The sequence below is a fragment of the Mercenaria mercenaria genome, chromosome 8 (genome assembly GCF_021730395.1).
Source record: "Mercenaria mercenaria strain notata chromosome 8, MADL_Memer_1, whole genome shotgun sequence".
NCBI classification, from domain to species: Eukaryota; Metazoa; Mollusca; class Bivalvia; order Venerida; family Veneridae; genus Mercenaria; species Mercenaria mercenaria.
In genome coordinates, this window is record NC_069368.1 from 40,126,378 (window position 1) to 40,149,193 (window position 22,816).

At 36.1% G+C, this 22,816-nt stretch overlaps 1 protein-coding gene across 1 annotated transcript in view; it reads left to right on the forward strand.

Annotated features, from left to right (window-relative positions):
• Nucleotides 1–17,456, forward strand: part of LOC123566551 (GRAM domain-containing protein 2B-like) — a 66,640-nt gene extending 49,184 nt beyond the window's left edge. The window contains exons 9-11 of the mRNA XM_053549117.1: nt 846–956; nt 8,597–8,702; nt 9,015–17,456. Of these exons, the coding sequence (XP_053405092.1) occupies nt 846–956; nt 8,597–8,702; nt 9,015–9,071 (274 nt within the window). The 3' untranslated portion in view covers nt 9,072–17,456. The remainder of the gene's footprint in view (nt 1–845; nt 957–8,596; nt 8,703–9,014) is intronic.
• The last annotated feature ends 5,360 nt before the right edge of the window (nt 17,457–22,816 follow it).

Here is a 22,816-nt window from a genome sequence, read left to right on the forward strand (position 1 = left end):
CAAATTTGTTCAAATGGGGACACTTGGGCCACTAGATGTTAACACAGAAAAACATTTAAACAACTTAACATGAACAACTTGATGGATCCTGATCAAATTTGGTCTGTTGCATCATTGTAAGATCTTCTCTCAATGTTTTTCAAATAGAGGCACTTTTCCCTTTTTAGGGGCTGTTAGAGGTAAACATAGAAAAACCTTAAAACAACTTCTTCTCAAAAACCACTTTCTGGATCTTCATCAAATTAGTCTGTTGTATCATAGTGTGGTTCTCTCTAAAGTTTGTTAAATGGGATCACTTGGCCCCTTTTATGGGCAGCTACAGCTAAAAATAGAAAAAAAAACTTTAAAAACTTCTTCTCATGAACCACTTTGCTGGATCTTCATCAAATCTGGTCTGTAGCTTCATAGTAAGGTCCTCACTCAAATTTATATAAATGGGGGCACTTGGCCCCTGTAAGGGTCTGCTACATCTAAAAATAGGGGAAAAACTTTAAACAGCTTCTTCTCATGAACCACTTGCTGGATCTTCATCAAATCTGGTCTGTAGCATCTTTATAAAGGCCTCTCTTTCAAATGGGGTGCACTTGGCACCTTGTAGAGGCCGCTAGATGTTAACATAGAAAAACCTTTAAACAACTTCTTCTCATGAACAGCTTGATGGATCCTCATTTGGTCAGTTGCATTGTTCTAAGGTAAGTAGAATAATTTTAAGGTCCTCCCTCAAATTTGTTCAAATGGAGGCACTTGACCTGATTTGTTTTTGAATACGAAACACAGATATTACCATTCATGATTGAGTGTGTCATATTTATATTGATAAATACGTGTTGTCCTTTCTCTTTCAGACTATTATTTTTAATGTTATCAGCAGTTGGACTCACTTACAAGATACTTAATTTGGAGACGAAAATATCATCTCGAAATTTGTGGACCGAGGCTGATCATAATTTCAACAGGTAATTATAAGGAAATGAAGAACACTGTATGTAATGTTAATGCATAAATGTACAATGCACTTCTCTTTTAATATGATATTAAATTCAGTTTTAAACAACCAGAATCATCTTAGACTTTAATTATAAAACATGAATTTGATATTTGCTTTAAGACTTGATTTTACGTGTTAAGAGTCATTTGAATGCTATCACTGTCACATGAAGTGCAAGTTGCATGATCAATAAATGCAGCTGAGGTGCACAAAGGAATGATAAGGTTTTTAGCTCACCAGTGTCACATAGTGACAGGGTGAGCTTTTGTGATCACCCTTCGTCTGTTGTCCGTCCGTTGTCTGTCCGTCCACAATTTCCTTGTGAACACGATAGAGACCACATTTTGTATTTGATTTTAATCAAACTTGCACTCAACTTGTATGGGCATAATATCTCGGTTCCTTTCGAAAACTGGCCAGGTCCCATCATGGGTTCCAGAGTTATGGCCCCTTAAAGGGCCAAAATTTGCTATTTTTGGCTTGTGAACACGATAGAGACAACATTTTGCAATCAACTTTAATCAAACTTGCATACAACTTGTATTGGCATAAAGTCTTGTTTCTTTTCGAAAACTGGCCAAATCCCATGATCGGTTCCAGAGTTATGACCCCTTAAAGGGCCAAAATTTGCCATTTTTGGCTTGTGAACATGATAGAGACCACATTTTGCAATCAACTTTAATAAAACTTGCACACAACTTTTATTGGCATAATATATCGATTCCTTTCAAAAACTGGCCAGATCCCGTCATGGGTGTCAGAGTTATGGCCCCTTAAAGGGCCAAAATCTGCTTTTTTTTGCTTGTGAACACGATAGAGACCGTATTTTGCAATCAACTTTAATCAAACTTGCACACAACTTGTATTGGCATAATATCTCGGTTGCATTTTGGCCAAATTATGCCCCCATTTGGACTTCGAAAATCCTGGTTAAAGTTTTGTGTGCAAGTACATACAGCTATCATTTAAAGGCATATACCTTTGAAACTTTTTTTTCCTTTTCTAGGTCAGTTACCAACCTCACTGGGTCAAGTCCCATAACTCTGACATGTATTTTGGCCAAATTATGCCCCCTTTTGGACTAAGAAAATCCTGGTTAAAGTTTTGCGTGCAAGTACATATAGCTATTACTTAAAGGCATATAGATTTGAAACTTATTTTTTCTTTTTCTAGATCAATTACCAACCTCATTGGGTCAAAGTTTTGATAAAGTTTTTGTATGGAAGCTAGTATTAAGTGAAAAGCTTCAAATAATAGAGTGCACTTTCTACACATACGTTTCATAAGCAATGCTTTGTTTAAGGAAGTTTGTGCTCCATATATTACAGGAAGTATTTGACCTAGAATCACAAAACATTAGAGGATTGTTATATAGCATGTGTTGTTCCCCTGGTGTTCTGTCAGCCAGTCCAGAGTTATGGTCCTTGACTTACTTAAAAATACACATGAAGTGCTTAAAAGTTAATGTTGCAGTTATCCAGAGTTTCAGGGGCTACCAGAAAGTTCTGTAGGGCTACTCAATTTTTCCAGAGCATGCCCACGGGGCTACCTTATACCGAGTAGCCCGAAAATCAGTACTCTGTCTTCACTATAGTTGCAACATGAAGCATAATTTTGACAGCTGTCACTAAACCCCTTGTTTATCCAGAGGTACATGCCAGAGGCAATAATTATCTTACCACCTTTTGACAAAATCCGTAGACAGTTAACTGTTTAATTGTACCCGGAGGCAATATTTTTCAAAAACATTTGCTAGGGATAGTACCTAACTTTTTAAAATCATAGGTATGAAGTTAAAAAGCTTTGAAATGAAGGCAAATATCGATATATTTCTCAAAAATAGATATATTGACAATATTTTAACCAGAAGCGTAAAATTAGGAGCATTTAATATTTTCATGTAAAAGAAAATTTTGTGATCAAGGAAATGTAACTCTTCTTGAACATAGAGAGCAGAAACATCAAAGGGACATAATATAGTGAATATTTTCTAATTGGGTGCATTTGATTTAACATTCAGCAGTGATCTAGATTGCTAAATAATCATCCATGATACTGTGCGCTAAAAATATAGAACATCTGGAACAGTCTGTTAACAGCAAAAACATGCTGTAGCAGAATGTAAATATTTAAGTTCCAGCCGGGACTCGAACCCAAGACCTTTCACATCTAAGGCAGACAGCTAGGCAGTTTAAGTGCACCTAATACATTTCGTGAATTGGAACAATTTTGTGACAATAAGTTATAACATCATAATTGGTGTACTCCGGATAATCGGCATATTCGCTTTGTTACCTAACGGCAATTTTCGTGTAAAGAAAAAATATAATCTAATGTTGCCAATGTTTCAATCGGTCAAAACTGCCCAAATTTCTCTGACCTGTTTTTTAGAGTATGAACTTACTAACTGGTAGCACCAGTGAAATATAACTTACACTGAATATTTTATATTTGCCCTTTTAGCAGCTGGCGAACGGCAAAGACAGTGAGCTTTGTCCAAATATAAGCAGTCATTTTACCAGTTTTGAGAAGATTTCAATTGATAGGAAATTACGGTTACAAAGTAAACACCTTTCTGCAACACATGAAGTCATTAGCATTCACTGTCAATCAGTATTTTCACTAAGATCGGCTGTCATTCATTCATTCCAATGATTCATAGACAGAGTCCGTTGTTTACATTTTTTAATCATAACCGGTGCATTTGTAAAAACCACTATATTTTGAAAAATCAAAGTAGACTGATCCAATGGCATCAAAGTCGCTGATTGTTCAAAACAACATGCAAACCAGTCTTAAAATTATCTCAGTTTACCACCACCTGTCAAATTGTACTTTTGTTTTCGCTGACATCAATATTTATCAAATTTTGAGAGGGAATACATCAGATCAGAGGCATTTGTTTATGAGTCAGTTTAGTGCTTGCATCAAGTTTATGCTTTTAAATTTAAATACTTGTACAGCATGCAAAAATCAAAATTTTAACATTATTGGTAGCAGGGTACACTTAGATTCGAAAATTTTGGGCACGGACAGTCTTGCCTGTAGCGAGTCGCAATATTGCACTTCCCTTATGAGAAGAATCAGGGTGGCCATTTTATAAATTGCGTGCATGTTTTGTGCTTTTAATTAATGGCAAGATGAGGATTCTCATACAAGAATAAAGAAAGTTATCAAAACGAAAGTTTTACACCATCCATGAAAAATAGCATGCCAAAATCATCAGTTTTGCACTTTTTGAACAGCCTGCAATGATCCCGCTGCAAGAACAATGCCCAATTTTATTGCATTTCTCAATTTAATAGTCCTTACTAAACTTCAGGATATAAACGGAATGGGGGCCCATCCAGCTTGTTTTTTCACAAAATAGCGAAAATGTTCCTTAGTATCAATCAACAAGCACAGAACCCTTCCGTGATTTGAATTTTCCGCGAAAAGGTGCCTCATTGATTCATACAAAGCTACCAGCAGTTAGTTTTACAACTGACATCAGAATTTTACATGTGTCGGCTGTATAAATTTTCTAAAGAATTAACGATCATTATCTCTCACCTTAATTTACAGACATCCAAAATCACGAAGTTCTAATTATAACAAATATTGACGGGGGCCAAAATTCGAAGTGTACCCTGCTACCTTAAGATTTTTCAGTTAATGAACAAAAGAGGGTTTTACTTGTTCTGAACTTTTATATGTCTTTCGCAAATTAAACCAAAAAAAAATGTTTTCAATAGCATGAAAAGAAGTCTGTATGAGAGAGTCTAAACTTGCCCACCCCTAATGCGCAAATTTAGCCAAAATTTACAAATTGTAGCCACGGGACAAAGAACTTAAAATACATCCGTTTTTACCATTTTCTGGCATGATTTAACGTATTTTGTCATTAGCAATGATATAAGGGCAATTTTGCCTCATTTTGCGAAAATAAAATGTCCCCAGCCCCTATTTTCCTATTTCATGGGGTCCCCACCGTCCGAACATCCCCCAGATTGATGAAATGCATAGCTGGTGGGCCAAATATGCGCTGTGTGGGTTAATAATGATAAAAATGCTGTTTTTAGCTCGACTATTCATAGAATAGTAGAGCTATTGGACTCGCCCATGCGTCGGCGTCCGCGTCCGCGTCCCGATTTGGTTAAGTTTTTGTATGTAAGCTGGTATCTCAGCAACCACTTGTGGGAATGGATTGAAACTTCACACACTTATTCACTGTGATAAACTGACTTACATTGCACAGGTTCCATAACTCTATTTTGCTTTTTTACAAAATTATGCCCCTTTTTTGACTTAGAAATTTTTGGTTAAGGTTTTGTATGTAAGCTGGTATCTCAGTAACCACTTGTGGGAATGGATTGAAACTTCACACACTTATTCACTGTGATAAACTGTCTTACATTGCACAGGTTCCATAACTCTATTTTGCTTTTTTACAAAATTATGCCCCTTTTTCTACTTAGAATTTTTTGGTTAAGGTTTTGTATGTAAGCTGGTATCTCAGTACTCACTAATTGGAATGGATTGAAACTTCACACACTTGTTCACTGTCATGATCTGACATACACAAAGCAGGTTCCATAACTCTATTTTGCTTTTTTACAAAATTATGCCCCTTTTTCGACTTAGAATTTTTTGGTTAAGGTTTTGTATGTAAGCTGGTATCTCAGTATCCACTAACGAGAAAGGATTGAAACTTCACACACTTGTTCACTGTCATTATTGACATGCAGTGCAAAGGGTCAATAACTCATCTTTGCAATTTACAAAAGTATGCCCCTTTTTAAACTTAGGAGTTTTGGGTTAAATTCTTATATGTAAGCTGGTATCTCAGTACCCACTAATGGGAATGGATTGAAACTTCACACACTTGTCCACTGTCATGAGCTGATAAGCACTATGCAGGTTCCATAACCCTATTTTACTTTTTTACTAAATTATGGCCCTTTTTCGACTTTCTTATTCATTCAAGCGACAAGGCTGTTAAATAGTCAAGCGTTGCTGTCCTCCGACAGCTCTTGTTACTGTACCAGAAACCTGTTACTTGGGCTAGAATCTAAAAAAATCGTATGCGTGTATATTGTCTTTTATGCTGTTATGTGTCCTCACCGTAACATTTTTGAGCTGCTGTGCCGTCAGGTAGCGTTTTAAGTCTCCAAAAAGTTTAGAATATCGAAGAAGAGGTTCTAAACTATGTGAAACCGCACAAATTTAAGAGTTCTTTCGAAATTTAATTTTGACAGATTTCCCTTAAGGTAGCAGGGTACACTTAGATTCCAAAATTTTGGGCACGGACAGTCTTACCTGTAGCGAGTCGCAATATTGCACTTCCCTTATGAGCAGAATCAGGGTGGCCATTTTATAAATTGCGTGCATGTTTTGTGCTTTTAATTAATGGCAAGATCAGGATTCTCATACATTGTAGTTTACAAGAATAAAGAAAGTTATCAAAACGAAAGTTTTACACCATCCATGAAAAATAGCATGCCAAAATCATCAATTTTGCACTTTTTGAACAGCCTGCAATGATCCCGCTGCAAAAACAATGCCCAATTTTATTGCATTTCTCAGTTAAATAGTCCTTACTGAACTTCAGGATATAAACGGAATGGGGGCCCCATCCAGCTCCTTTTTTTCACAAAATAGCGAAAATGTTCCTGAGTATCAATCAACAAGCACAGAACCCTTCCGTGATTTGAATTTTCCGCGAAAAGGTGCCTCATTGATTCATACAAAGCTACCAGCAGTTAGTTTTACAACTGACATCAGAATTTTACATGTGTCGGCTGTATAAATTTTCTGAAGAATTAACGATCATTATCTCTCACCTTAATTTACAGACATCCAAAATCACGAAGTTCTAATTATAACAAATATTGACGGGGGCCAAAATTTGAAGTGTACCCTGCTACCTTAACAAAAATCAGAAATTCATATCAGAAACTATACAGTATTTCGAAGAAACATAAATTCGGATAAGTGAATACACACTACCAAGACACTAGGTTTAAGTACTTTTATGAAACTACTAATGAAAAGAAGTAAGAATCAGACTGAATTATTTAACAACTTTAAATGTTCTTGTAAGATAACTTGCAATTGATACTGTAAGGGATTTGCAGTTTATGAAAATTGACTGTTAATTCTTTTTATGCCCCTGCAATAAAATGGGGGGGGGGGGGGGCATATAGTGTTACCCCTGTCCGTGTGTGTATGTTTGTTTGTGTTCGCGAAAGGGTGGTGTTCGTGTCCGGGCCATAACTTTGACATGCATGGTCCAATTTCAGAATAATTTGACACAAATGTTAAGCATGGATAGATGGTATGTCATGCGCAAAACCATTTCACTAGCTCAAAGGTCAAGGTCACAGTCCTTGGTTGAACTTAGCCAATTTTCACTACATATATACTGATAATGTGGTCTTCGTGTCCAGTCCATAGCTTTGACATGCATGGTCCGATTTCAAAATAATTTGACACAAATGATAAGCATGGATAGACGATGCGTCATGCACAAAACCATTTCACTAGCTCAAAGGTCAAGGTCACAGTCCTTGGTTGAACATAGCCTATTTTCACTACATATACAGATTACTAAATTTTCTGGTTTTCCTACAATGTTTTTATGCCCCCGGCATCTACTGATGCGGGAGGCATATAGTGATTGTCCTGTCCGTCCGTACGAGGTTAACCAAATGGGACTGTTCCGTCTAGCATCAATACCCCTTACTAGAATGACTTGATACTAATGCAGATGTAACCTGTGACCATTCCTCATCTAAAGACATCACCTGACCTCAGTTTGACCTTGACCTCGACCTCGTTTTGGACTTAGGTTGCTTTGTATGGGCCATCTCTTGGTTAACCAAATGGGACCGTTTTGCCTAGCATCAATACTGCTTACAAGAATGAATTGATACTAATACAGATGTAACCATAAGGTGCAAAATCTATCGACAAGGATGCCACCAGAGGCATCAAGCGTTTATTGAACGCAGCTCCTTGTTTTTTGTAAATAAATAGGGCCAAGGGTCCTTCTTTTAGTTTGTGAGCAGTACCATGCCTGTGACCTTTGTCATGTTGTTGGGACATCCGTTGCGGTGACACATTTCTAGTTATAATATTGTCATTTTGCAGTTAAATTGAAGGGAGAAAAATTCCCAATTTAACTAATTTTATCTTCTTAACTCACATGAAAATATTCAGGAGAAAAAATGAGTAATAATGATTACTATTTTACATAACAGAATCTATAACAACGTATGTGCATGGCTTAAATTATGAAACCCTATTTAATTTACGCATTCCATCAGTATACAAACACTTAGCAGATATTCCCAAATAAACCACAATGTTCAGGCTACCAGACAAAAATATTGTTGACCTATGACTTTTATTGCATATTTTTGTTTCTTAGATGTCCTTCAATATCCAGAGTTTGAAAAAATTCTGTTATTGTGAAAAATGTTGCCCCTCTCATATACAGAAACTCTTGCGTACGCCCTTAATTTGAGATTAATACAGTATTTTGCTTCTGTAAATGTGAACAAGTGACTTACAGTAGGACCTATACAGTTAGGCAGAGTAAATCAAAAGTATTATTTTGATTTACAGGGACAAGACATATTTGAATATTATGGGTCTGCAATCTGTAATGAGAGAATCCACAGCGGAACATGTGCAGAATATACTAAAAGCAAATCTAAAGATTTTACATGAGGTATGAATTTATAATTTTAGTTATTCAAAATAATTTCTTGGTTATACATTGATTCAGAGTGAAGAGAGGTAAAAAAATAGATGCATTTAGATACAATTACAGTAAGACTGTAAAGTATCGTATAGAGTTCCAGAGAAGAATTTAGTAATTTGAAATTATAATATAGATCTGATGTGGCAAGTGAATAGATCTTTTCCTGAAAAAAAATGTTGTTTGAATACAGATTCAAGTCCCATTCTTTAAAGCATTAATTTTGTTTTATGGTTTACAGTGTGAGGCATTTTGTAATTTTCTCCTTGTTTCTTTTTTCAGATAAATTCAAGTTTGCAAAGTTTAAAGAAAACTAGTGATAAACCAGAAACTGTTTAACAGTTTGAGGTTACCTGTATTCTGGTAACTCTAGATGTGCTAGGATGGTGTCCTGTCTGAGACCACTGAAATGTACCTGGTAGTGGTTGGTAACCTCTCTCAGACCAAAAAGAAGCAGGGGTTTTACCAACTGTGCTTGAAGGAATATGTCACCAGTTTCCTGAAAATTGTTACGTGGTTATATGTTGTCAACAATTTGTTGTCTTGGCTACAGCTGATGTATTTACATGAAATTTTCTGTTTTGGGTTGGCAGTGTTGCAGAATTTTGTTTTTAGCTCACCTGTCACAAAGTGACAAGGTGAGCTTTAGTGATCGCGTGGCGTCCGTCGTCCATCCGTCCGTCCGTCCGTGCGTGCGTTCGTGCGTGCGTAAACTTTTGCTTGTGACCACTCTAGAGGTCACATTTTTCATGGGATCTTTATGAAAGTTGGTCAGAATGTTCATCTTGATGATATCTAGGTCAAGTTCGAAACTGGGTCACGTGCGGTCAAAAACTAGGTCAGTAGGTCTAAAAATAGAAAAACCTTGTGACCTCTCTAGAGGCCATATTTTTCATGAGATCTTCATGAAAATTGGTCAGAATGTTCACCTTGATGATATCTAGGTCAAGTTCGAAACTGGGTCACGTGGGGTCAAAAACTAGGTCAGTAGGTCTAAAAATAGAAAAACCTTGTGACCTCTAGAGGCCATATTTCTCAATGGATCTTCATGAAAATTGGTCAGAATGTTCACCTTGATGATATCTAGGTCAAGTTCGAAACTAGGTCATGTGGGGTCAAAAACTAGGTCAGTAGGTCTAAAAATAGAAAAACCTTGTGATCTCTTTAGAGGCCATATTTTTCAATGGATCTTCATGAAAATTGGTCAGAATGTTCATCTTGATGATATCTAGGTCAAGTTCGAAACTGGGTCACGTGCGGTCAAAACTAGGTCAGTAGGTCTAAAAATAGAAAAACCTTGTGACCTCTCTAGAGGCCATATTTCTCAATGGATCTTCATGAAAAATGGTGAGAATGTTCACCTAGATGATATCTAGGTCAGGTTTGAAACTGGGTTATGTGCGGTCAAAAACTAGGTCAGTAGGTCTAAAAATAGAAAAACCTTGTGACCTCTAGAGGCCATATTTCTCAATGGATCTTCATGAAAATTGGTCAGAATGTTCACCTTGATGATATCTAGGTCAAGTTCGAAACTGGGTCACGTGTGGTCAAAAACTAGGTCAGTAGGTCGAAAAATAGAAAAACCTTGTGACCTCTCTAGAGGCCATATTTTTGATGAGATCTTCATGAAAATTGGTGAGAATGTTCACCTTGATGATATCTAGGTCAGAGTCAGAAGTGGGTCACGTGCCTTCAAAAACTAGGTCATTAGGTCAAATAATAGGAAAACCTTGTGACCTGTCTAGAGGTCATATTTTTCAATGGATCTTCATGAAAATTGGTCAGAATTTTTTATCTTGATGATATCTATGTCACATGTGCTCAAAAACTAGGTCACTATATCAAATAATAGAAATAATGACGTCGTACTCAGTTCAACACTAGGTCATGTGGGGATAGGTGAGCGATTCAGGACCATCATGGTCCTCTTGTTGATTTTGCCATATATGTTTTGGCCATCTTGGTTGACACAAAATATTTGAACCAACTGTGTTATACACAATATTGTATTTTGTGAGAAAAGATGCTATTTTAAATTAAGATTTCTTTGTTGCCAGCCATGATATGTATGAAATGTTTAGTAAGATACTGTTGGTATTACCAGAGAATGGGATGTTGAGAAATAGACAGGGAGTTTTTATGTTGAAATGTTACACTGCATTAATTTGATGTTTACCAATCTGATTATTAATCTGATTATTAATATAAAACCAGTCTAGAGTTTTGAACAAGTCTGTGATCAATTTTTAGCTCATATGAACCAAAGGTTCAGGATGAGCTTACGTGATGGGCCTGTGTCCGTCTTCGGTCATACATCGTCTTCACCTTTAAACAACTTCTTCTTATGAACTGCTTGATAGATCATCACCACATTTAGTCTGTAGTTTCCTTGTAAGGTCCTCTCTCAAATTTATTTAAATGATTCGACTTGATTGATTTTAGGGACCACCAGAGCTAAAAATAGAAATACCATCTTCTCATGAACTGCTTGATGGATTGTGACCAAATGTGGCATCCTTCTAACGTCCTGTCTTACATTTGTTCAAATAGTTCTGCTTGACTGATTTTAGGGGTTGCAAGAGCTTAAAAAAGAAAAACCTTTTACACTATACACCATATCGTTACCATTGATAATTCAGTATGTCATACATATATTCAAGGTCAAATTGTCAGTTTCAGGTGAGTGATTTAGGGGCACTTTGCCGTCTTGTTTAAGTGTGTTTTTTCAGGACCCTTAAAACATTCCTTTGAACTTTATCAGTACCTGTTTTTATTTGATGTTACATGTTGTTTCTATATGTGCTCTGTGATTTTAGAACAGTTCCATGTTGCTTTGTATTCAGTCAATTAGACAAATCACAATAGGATTGTGTGTTATTGTAAAGTATCGTGATCTGTATTCTGTATGTATTGAAGGTCACAGTAAGGATTAATAGTTATTTTTTGGACATTTTTAGCTCAACTATATGAAGTATATAGAGAGCTATCCTACACGACCTAGCATTCGTGTCAGTGTCCTTCCACTTCCACACCTTGGTTAAAGTTTTGATGCACTTTCTATTTAACTATTTAACTCTTTAATTACTGGATGGATTTCTTTCAAACTTAAAGTAGTTATTCCTCATCATCAATCACATCATATGACACAAGGGTCATATTTCTTGCACCAGTATTTCATGAATTATCCCCCCTTTTTATCTAAAAATTCTGGTGCACTTTCACTCTATCTCCCACCACACAGTGGTGTGGGAGACATGTTGATTTACTCCAGTCTGTGTGTGTGTGTCAGTCTGTCTGGCTGTCTGTCACAAAGCTTGTCCGCACTCAAAGTCGAACATTTCTTATCCGATTTTCACCAGACTTGAACAAAATGTGTTTGACCATAAGACCTCGGCCAAGTTCGATAACTAGCCAAATCGGTCCAGGTGTATTGGAGTTATGGCCGTTGAATTACCAAAAATCGGCCTTTTTACTCTTGTCCGCACTCTAAGTCGAACATTTCTCATCCGATCTTCATCAAACTTTAACAAAATGTGTTTGACAGTGAGACCTCGGCCAAGTTTGATAACTAGCCAAATTGGTCCAGGCGTTTTGGAGATGTGGCCCTTGAATTACTGAAAAATCCGCCTTTTTACTCTTGTCCACTCTCTAAGTCGGACATTTCTTTTCCGATCTTCACCAAACTTGAACAAAATGTGTTTGGCCATAAGACCTTAGCCAAGTTTGATAACTAGCCAAATCCACCCAGGCACTTTCGATTTATGGCCCTTGAATTACTGATTGGATCCACTCGTCCAGACCATCTAATTGGATCCACTCGTCTAAACCAGCTAGAGAGACTAGACATTTTTCATAGTGGCAGTTGTGGGAGACATACGCTTTCTCAAAAGCATCTCTAGTTACTAAATGGATTGAAACAAACTTAAAATATTTGTTCAACATCATCACCCACATTATATGACACAAGGGCTCTGCCCCAATTTTTCATGAATTATGCCTCTTCTTTTACATAAAATTTTAGGTTAATTTTGATGCATTTTCGCTTTATCTCTATTGTTACAGAAGGGATTTGATTCAAACATAAGATAATTTTTCCACATCATCTTCCACACCATTTGACACTTCCACTATATCTTTGATATTTCTTAATGAATTTGATTCAAACTGAAAATAGTTCTTTCACATCATCATCTTCGTCATATGACACAATGTCTATCACTGTGGTACAAATATTTCATAAATTTTGAGGCCTTTTTACTTAGAATTTCAGCTTTATTTTTATTCTTTTCACCATATCACTGTTGTTACTATATGGATTTGATTCAAGCTTAAAGGCTTCAGATTGTTCAAAAACAAAAACAAACCAGATTTTTTGTAGATACAGTTTAACCTGTCTTTAGCAGCCAGCCAAGGGAAGCAGACAATTTGGCCGCTAAAGCCAGGTGACCGCTTTTCGGAGGGGCGTCATTTTTGGGGGGTTTCCCATTATTATTTTGATACAATGACGTGCATTTGTCTTCGCAATACGAATGGTCTTCTTAACAATCTAAAATTCCGGCGTGTTTTTTTACTACAAAAATTGATACAGACAATTTTCCAACTTCAAAACAAGTTTGTTTACAATTTTCGCCATTTTGGTAAGGGAAGCTACTCTCCGCGCTTATTGTCTACGCTAAAATCTACGATTGCCGTTACGTTTGGTAAAAGATGGAGTGGTTTTTTTTTTTTTTTCAAACAATTAATTTCGTATAAATTTAATAGTATTTTGATGACAGAAGTATAAAAAATCACAAATATTATGCTACTAGTTAGTTATCGAGTATTATCTTGACACGAGGTGACACGCTAATTGCCGATAATTACTGGCCATTTGATCATAACAAAAAGGGGATTACACCTTTGGTTATCAGTTTTAATTGAGAAGCTCATGTCATTTTGTCGTTCTTGTGGTGAAGTCAAGCGAAACTTAGCAATCACGTGCTTCTCAAAAATCGTGTATCTTCGGCGATTATTGCCTAAAAATAATTGATTTTGGAAGAAAAATGGCCGCTGAAAGGGGTCAGATACGGCGGTCGGGAGGCAATTTCGGTGGCCGCAGAGGAAAATCCGTCGGGGGCGTCATAAAATGGCCGCTGAACGGAGATGACCGCTGATCGGAGGTGACCGTTAGTACAGGTTAGACTGTATCTGGAAATTAATGCTGTATTTCTTAAGAATGCTTTGAACTTAATTACTGACAGACTATATATTACGAAAACACAATCATGAGAATTAGTTGTTTTTACTACTTTTTATGATGAAAATTGAAAAGCGCTTGTAACGCTTTACGCAAGGTAAATTGCGTCGCTTATAAATATCTATATTTACCGTGCATTAATCACTAAATCCTCTGTAGCGGTATTGGTAATGACAGTGGAAAACTTCTTTATTGCCGTGGTGGTCCAGGTTCGATTCGCGATGCTGTCGTCTTTTTTTTCATGATTTAGAATTTTTAGAATAGTTTAGAAACAAAAACTCAAATTCTAGTGTTCAAAATATGACCAAACTTCAATTTGAAAGAACGATATTTTTAGCCAAAATCTGGAGGTCAGTGCCTTAAAAATGATGTTCCACATCGTCACCTTCATCATATGACACAAGGTCCATAATGCTATCACCAGTATGTTGTGAGTTATGCCTTCTTTTTACTTTAAGGTTCAAATTGTGAAGTACTTTTGCTCACATTTAATTCTTGATTCAAACTCAAAATACACATTGTTAGCCACATGATATGATACATGGTGAAGTACTTTAACAGAAATTTTTTAATGAATTATGTCCCTTTTATACTTATTTAATGTTTCAATACAGTTAATCACTATCTCTGTTTTTACTAAATACATTTGACATAAACTTAAGCTATTGTCCAATATCTTCATCCACATTGGAGTCATTAAACACACCAGTGACAGCTCTGACTTCCTCAGACGTGCCTAGTTTCACTATCCAGCATCAAAATAGTCAAGCATGCCATTTCCTGTGACTGATTTTTATATATATGAAAACATCATACTTACTTCTATCAGATGCCAAAGAATGAATTTAAATACTCAAAAAGAAAACCTTTATTTGATGAATATGCAGGAAAAGCAGTAAACATGTGACATATGTTTACAGTAACATTGAAAAGGACAGACAGGCTATAAATTTAGTCATTGTATTTCTGGGCAATCAGCTGAGCATTTGATTTACTGCATCTGGATAATTATAATCGGGTTATCCAAGACCCTAGAGGGAGTGTTAAGGAATTATATTGCTTTTGTGTAATTGATATGATATGATCTAGGAAAATACAGATTTTGACTGGATGTCTTGGTCAAGAGGCCTTATTGTTTGTAAATAAATGTTAATAATGTTCATACTGTCGGTCTTAAAACATGGAATTGAAGAATAAAATAGTCTGATTCATTGGCATAAACTGAAAGGAAGTTCAGTCTTTGTTGAAGGAGGGAGCCTAGGGATAAAGTTCAAATAATACGTTTTCTTCTTTTTTTCAGAACAGAAATTCACAACATAATGAAAGGTTTGAAGTGATTCAAGTCCTTTATTTATGAAGAAAATTGCATAAAAATTGGCAGTCTGTTTATTTGAAGAGTGGGCCATAAAAATCTATCACAGTTCTGTAATAGATTTACTCATTCTTGAACTATATCACTTCAAATTCAGCGAGGAAGGAATTGCAGACCCAGAAATCATAGATATCTGTGTAACTCTTTATTCCGACAATATAGGGGGACTTTGTGATACACTTTGGTAGTTTATGGGACTTTCACACTGTACACAAACTTAAGGCTCATTTGAAGTTCTGAAGAGAGAGTTGAATCTGTTTAAAGATAACTGTGGAGTTTTACATATTTTATTATCTTAATAGAATCTTGATGGATTAAATCTTAGATTAAAACAGTACCATAGTATTATTAGCTTAGGCTTTCTCCTTCATTTTGTTGTGCTACATAGCATGCTTTATCTTTGGAAAAAAAGAAAAAAAACCATGTCTAAACAAGGCACCCTTTGCTCCTTAGTGTGTCCTTAAATGTTATGCTGTTTCATGTAAAAATAGTAAAAAGGGATAGGACATAGGGCAATCAAGTAATTTTATGTTTTATATGAGACTATGATTTAGATATTTATGATAGTTAAGAATTTGGTTATGTGTTACAAGATGTTTGTTTAGTTGATGTTCCAATATATCACATTGTCCATTAGCAGTCATAACTGTTGAGGTCATCCTAGTCCATAGATCAAAAATAAATCTTAAACGTGATTATGTCATTATTTGTAGTTGTATGTGAGGTAATAGCTTAAGATCATAATTAAATCCTGTGTTAATATTTTATATAGACTAGATGGTGTTGAAATATGTAAAAGTTTCTATTTACATACTGTGATATAATGTGTGAAATTTTCTTTTACATATTTTACAAGAGACATATCAAGAAAGTAGTATTGGTTTAAACAGTTTGTAAGTCTGTGGTTTGAATCTGTTGCTGTTTTGATTTAGTTATTATTTTTAGCTCACCTGTCACAAAGTGACAAGGTGAGCTTTTGTGATCGCGTGGCATCCGTCGTCCGTGCATTAGTCCGTCCGTGCGTCCATCTGTAAACTTTTGCTTGTGACCACTCTAGAGGTCACATTTTTCATGGGATCTTTATGAAAGTTGGTCAGAATGTTCATCTTGATGGTATCTAGGTCAGCTTTGAAACTGGGTCACGTGCCATCAAAAACTAGGTCAGTAGGTCAAATAATAGAAAAACCTTGTGACCTCTCTAGAGGCCATATTTTTCATGGGATTTGTATGAAAGTTGGTTTGAATGTTCTTCTTAATGATATCTAGGTCAAGTTCGAAACTGGGTCAACTGCAGTCAAAAACTAGGTCAGTAGGTCTAAAAATAGAAAAACCTTGTGACCTCTCTAGAGGCCCTACTTTTCAATAGATCTTCATGAAAATTGGTCAGAATGTTCACCTTGATGATATCTAGGTCAGGTTTGAAACTGGGTCACGTGCCGTCAAAAACTAGATCATTAGGTCAAATAATAGAAAAACCTTGTGACCTCTCTAGAGGCCATAATTTTCATGGGATCTGTATGAAAGTTGGTCTGAATGTTCATCTTGATGATATCTCAGTAAATTTCGAAACTGCGGTCAAACACTAGGTTAGTAGGTCTAAAAATAGAAAAAACTTGTGACCTCTCTAGAGACCATACTTTTCAATGGATCTTCATGAAAATTGGTCAGAATGTTCATCTTGATGATATCTAGGTCAGGTTTGAAACTGGATAACGTGCCATCAAGAACTAGGTCAGTAGGTCAAATAATAAAAAAAACCTTGTGACCTCTCTAGAGGCCATATTTTTCATGGGATCTGTATGAAAGTTGGTCTGAATATTCATCTTGATGATATCTAGGTCAAGTTCGAAACTGGATCAACTGCGGTCAAAAACTAGGTCAGTAGGTCTAAAAATAGAAAAACCTTTTGACCACTCTAGAGGCCATACCCTTGAATGGATCTTCATGAAAATTGGTCAGAATGTTCACCTTGATGATATCTAGGTCAAGTTCGAAACTGGGTCATGTGCCTTCAGAAACTAGGTCATTAGGTCAAATAATAGAAAAACCTTGTGACCTCTCTAGAAGCCATATTTTTCAGTGGATCTTCATGAAAATTGGGTCATGTAGAGACAGGTGAGTGATTCAGGACCATCGTGGTCCTCTTGTTTGACTAGTGACCTTCAAGGAATCTGGTAACTACAAATAGTAAAACCCTAAAGTTTGAAAGAAAAAATGGAATGAGCATTGACTGAAATCTTTCAGTAACTAGACATACGTGTTTACTGGAGGAGATGCCTCGGAGACTGATAATGCTATTGCTTGTGTGATTTTTATTGATACAAAAAGATGTCCTTTTTATTGTGATATTTTCATTATAGAACCTTTTGAAATGTATGAAATAGGCTTTTGTACCGTAGAAATTGATTATAATGCACATGTTTTTTACCTGCGGAACCACCCACCTCAAGGTAGGGATGCATATTACATATTTTCCAATTTCAAAACAAGTTTGTTTATGATGTTCCACTCTAGGCTATAACTAAGATTACTGTTGCTACGTGAAAAAAAAAAAAAAAACATTAAAAATTATTATTATTATTATGATAGTAATTATGTCTCCCCCAGGAGACATATTGTTTTTGCCCTGTCCGTCCATCCGTCCGTACGTCACACTTCATTTCCGAGCAATAACTGGAGAACCATTTGACCTAGAACCTTCAAACTTCAAAAGGTTTTAGGGCTGCTGGAGTAGACGACCCCTATTGTTTTTGGGGTCACTCCATGAAAGGTCAAGGTCACAGGGGCCTAAACATTGAAAACCATTTCCGATCAATAACTAGAGAACCACTTGACCCAGAATGTTGAAACTTCATAGGAAGATTGGTCATGAAGAGTAGATGACCCCTATAGATTTTGGGGTCACTCCGTCAAAGGTCAAGGTCACAGGGGCCTGAACATTGAAAACCATTTCCAATCAATAACTAGAGAACCACCTGACCCAGAATGTTGAAACTTGATAGGATGATTGGTCATAAAGAGTAGATGACCCTTATTGATTATGGGATCACTCCGTCAAAGGTCAAGGTCACAGGGGCCTGAACATTGAAAACCATTTCTGATCAGTGACTAGAGAACCACTTGACCCAGAGTGTTGAAACTTCATAGGATGATTGTACATGCAAAGTAGATGACCCTTATCTATTTTGGGGTCACTCTATTAAAGGTCAAGGTCACAGGGGCCTGAACATTGAAAACCATTTCCGGTCAGTAACTTGAGAACCACTTGACCCAGAATGTTGAAACTTAATAGGATGATTGGTCATAAAGAGTAGATGACCCATAACGATTTTAGGGTCACTCTGTTAAAGGTCAAGGCCACAGGGGCCTGAACATGGAAAACCATTTCCAATCAATAACTTGAGAACCTCTTGACCCAGAATGTTGAAACTTCATAGGATGATTGTTCATGCAGAGTAAATGACCCTTATTGTTTTTGGGGTCACTCCGTTAAAGGTCAAGGTCACAGGGGTCTGAACATTGATAACCAGTTCCGATCAATAACTTGAGAACCACTTGACCCAGACTGTTGAAACTTCATAGGATGATTGAACATGCAGAGTAGATGACCCCTATTGATTTTGGGGTCAGTCTATTAAAGTTCAAGGTCACAGTGGCCTGTTCATGTAAAATCATTTTTTGGAAATAACTTGAGAACCACTTGACCTACAATGTTGAAACTTAATAGGATGATTGGACATGCAGAGTAGATGACCCCTATTTATTTTGAGGTCACTTGATCAAAGGTCAAGGTCACAGGAGCCTGAACAGTGACTTGAGAACCACTAGGCCACGAATGTTGAAATTTAGCGGGATGACTGAACATGCCAAGTAGATGAGCCCTATTGCAGCCAACCATCAGTGTCTCCTTGACTTTCGCTTCTGACCCCTATTGACTTCTTGCCTATAGGACTTTGCATTGGGGGAGACATGCGCTTTTTTACAAAAGCATTTTCTAGTTAAGGATTGATTTGTAATTTTTAAAAGAATCAGTTATTATTTTTGTCTGAAATATAAATATGAACAACATAGCTGACACAAGATGACACAGTTGGCATATTTTCACAATACAAATGAAACTGAATTAAAAATTCTTTTGAGTTCTGTCATCAGGGTTCGCATAGGCTTAGAAAGTGCTTAAATTTGACTACTGTTCTTAAAAAGTGCTTAAAAATGAAAAGTACTGCTTAAAAGTGCTTGAATTTAACACCACTCTAAAAAGTGCTTAAAAAGTCCTCGAATTGTCTGAAATGTGCTAAAAAAATGCTTAGAAATCAGAAAAAGATCTGACAGAAAGATGAAACTTTAATATCATGCAGAAAAAAATCGCTATTAATCGCATTTGTTTCAATCATGTTCAAATGGGTTGAACTGTATTTGGGACAAATCCACTATTGCGACTGGTTCCCTACTCTATGACTAGATACAAACGATAAAAATGGCTTCCAGAAAGTGTGTTTTCAACAGAAAATGGCCAATTTCGTTTCGGGGGGGAAAAAGCGCTGAAATCTCATGCAAAGAGCGACAAACATCTGAAAAATGCAGCAGCTTCATCTGGAACGATGTCTTTGCACTTTTTCTAGTAACAGTAGCGCAGGGACTGGGAGTGCAATTGCTGAAAATGTTCAAACAACCCCAGATCTGATAGTGCCTCCTCCAACACCTGCATCTTCACGCAGTGACATGAACAATAACAATGTACCTTCATTTGTACATGTATGCATATGATAGGCACTTTGTGTTCTTTTGCTGCTGGTGAAAAGTGCTTAGATAGCGCTTAAATTTTGCCACTCAAAGTCTGTATGAACCCTGGTGACTCCTATATTTTTATTTTGTTTCCTTGCTGGATTTACCAAAACAATTTCAAAGAGTTAAGGTTGAAATCAGATTTGCATATTATACACAGATATGCATTACATGCAGGTGTTTATGGTTTTATTGGCCGGGTTTTTGAAGAAAAATCGGGCTTGTAAATTAGGTCTGTCCGAGGAGATGGGTGGGCTGGCAGATGGATGGAGTAATGAGTCTCATGTTAACCTTTTTGTTCATTCATTTTTCTCAACATCTACTTATCCAAACTTCAAGAAACTTGGTCAGAATGATCCCCTATTACCCTAGTTGGTCCAAAGTGACAATGGGGTCACTGGGTCAAGGGTCAAGGTCACAGGGACCTGAACATTGAAAATGTTTTCTGCTCTATATCTGGACAAGTATTTCACCTAGGACCTTGAAACTTCATAGATATATTGGTCTTGATGTGCACATGACCCTACTGATTTTGGGGTCACTGGGTCAAAGGTCAAGGTCACAGGGATCTAAACATTGAAAATCGTTTCCGCTCAATATCTGGACAAATATTTCACCTAGGACCTTGAAACTTCATACTTATGTTGGTCTTGATGTGTACATGAGCTCTATTGATTTTGGGGTCAGAGGTCAAGGTCACAGGGATATAAACATTGAAAATGGTGTTTTTCTTACTTTGATTCTTTTACACCAATTTATTTCTTTAATTTCACTTTCTACCTGTCAATTTCTTTTTTTCCCCTTTTTCCTTCGATAGTGCTCATTAATGTGGGGGTTATTTATTGTATGCTTTTATTAGAACTTTAACTCATTATCACCTATTTCGGAAAACCTGGCCAAATGGCCGTCAGGCGTTAGCTGCTTGTTTCCACAGTGGGTTGCCAAATTAAAGTTCTCTTGATAATTAAATTTCTGTAGGACTGATATTTACTTAACCTGCTTCCCCCATGCATTGGTAGTTACCATGGTAATATGAAAAATGGGGGTTCAACTGCAGCGATAAACATCTTGAGGTAAGCTATTGATTCTTCACAAAACTGAATGGAAATTTTCCTTTTATTCCTCTTTGTAATTAAATGCTTGAAATTTCACAACTTGTTCTTTACAGATACACAAAATTTTTATTTTAAATTTTTGTTATTTTTACATTTGATTCTTACAATGAAAATGAAATATAAAAAAAAATGCTGTGTTATTTCAATATGAGAACTACATGTAAACTTTTGGCAAAATAGTACTATGCACTAAATATTGCAACACACTGCACTTCACTTACAAGGGCACATTCAGTAAAAAAATGACATAGCTGATCTACATTCATGCTTTTTTTTCAAATTGCAAGCAAAATGAAAAAGTTCTAACCTTTTATTCTGTATGGTGTGTATGAATAAGCTTTAAAAAGATATCTGAAGCATAATTATTGATTGCTGTGTTCAGCCTAAATAAGGAATCATTTTTGTTAGCATTTCATCATGTTCTTTTAATCTGTCTTTTATTTTTTTTTACTATTAATGACAAGTTATTACTATTTATATTGACATATTGAATTTGACATTAGGGTGCAGAGGTTTTTTCTAAGGAACCATATTTGACCATGTATTTTAAATTTTTTCTCTGCTCTGTTATTGTTGTTTTTTTTTTTTTTTATTATTATTCTTGTTATGATTTTGTTTTTTTAAATAAATAATTTCTGTTCTTTATTTCACGCCGCTTTAGTCATTGTCAGACAAAGGTTTGGTCACATTTTATGTACAATCATCCTGTTGTGTAAAAGATTTTGATATTTAGAAATAATGATACAAGGGTTGAACACAATACTGTTGTTAGCCCTTGTTTATTTACTGTGAGTTATGATAGTATTCATTTCAACTCTTCCATAAAGATTGGTGCAAAATTCCTGTTATGCTTGTTTCTGCTAAAAATTCAGAGAGACTTTTTTTGCTGACAGTTATTAACCAGGTTTAAAAAAAAAAAATGGTTATTTGATTGGCGAATGTCGTGTATGGGGGAGGGGGGTGCGGATGGCGTTAACTTTTTGTTTCTGCTCCATAACTTGAGTTAAGAGTGACTGATTGCAATGAAACTTGGTATATTGGTAGCTTTAATAGAAACATAGGGACTTCATTAGAGATCATAAGGGTCAAGGTTACTGTTGCTGAAAATAGAAAAAATCGTTTCCACTCAATAACTTTAGCTTGCACTGATGTATTGAAATTAATCTTGGCCTGTAGGTATCTTAAAGAAAAACCAAGGTTGGGATAATATGTGGGGTCACTGGGGTCAGTATAATATAATGAATCTGTATACTTAGAAAATTCCGCCTCGGATCAGCGGTCTAGTGTCGGGCCAAAGCTACCTTTTGTGCTGTGGAACGGATGATTGCGGTTCAAATTCTGGTTAGGGCCTCAATTTTTTTTATAAAAGTGTCATTTCATTGCCATTGGGTCACGGTCAAAGTTCCCTTAGTTGCTTGCTAAAAATATTCATTTTTTTTGCACTGTGATGATCAAAAAAAGTGGTTTCAGGTTTATAACTTTAGTTGGGATTTTCTTACTTTCACCAAACGTGGTGTATAGAAAGCTTATATGAACAATTAGATTTGAAGGATATTTGGGGTCACAGTAACTAAAT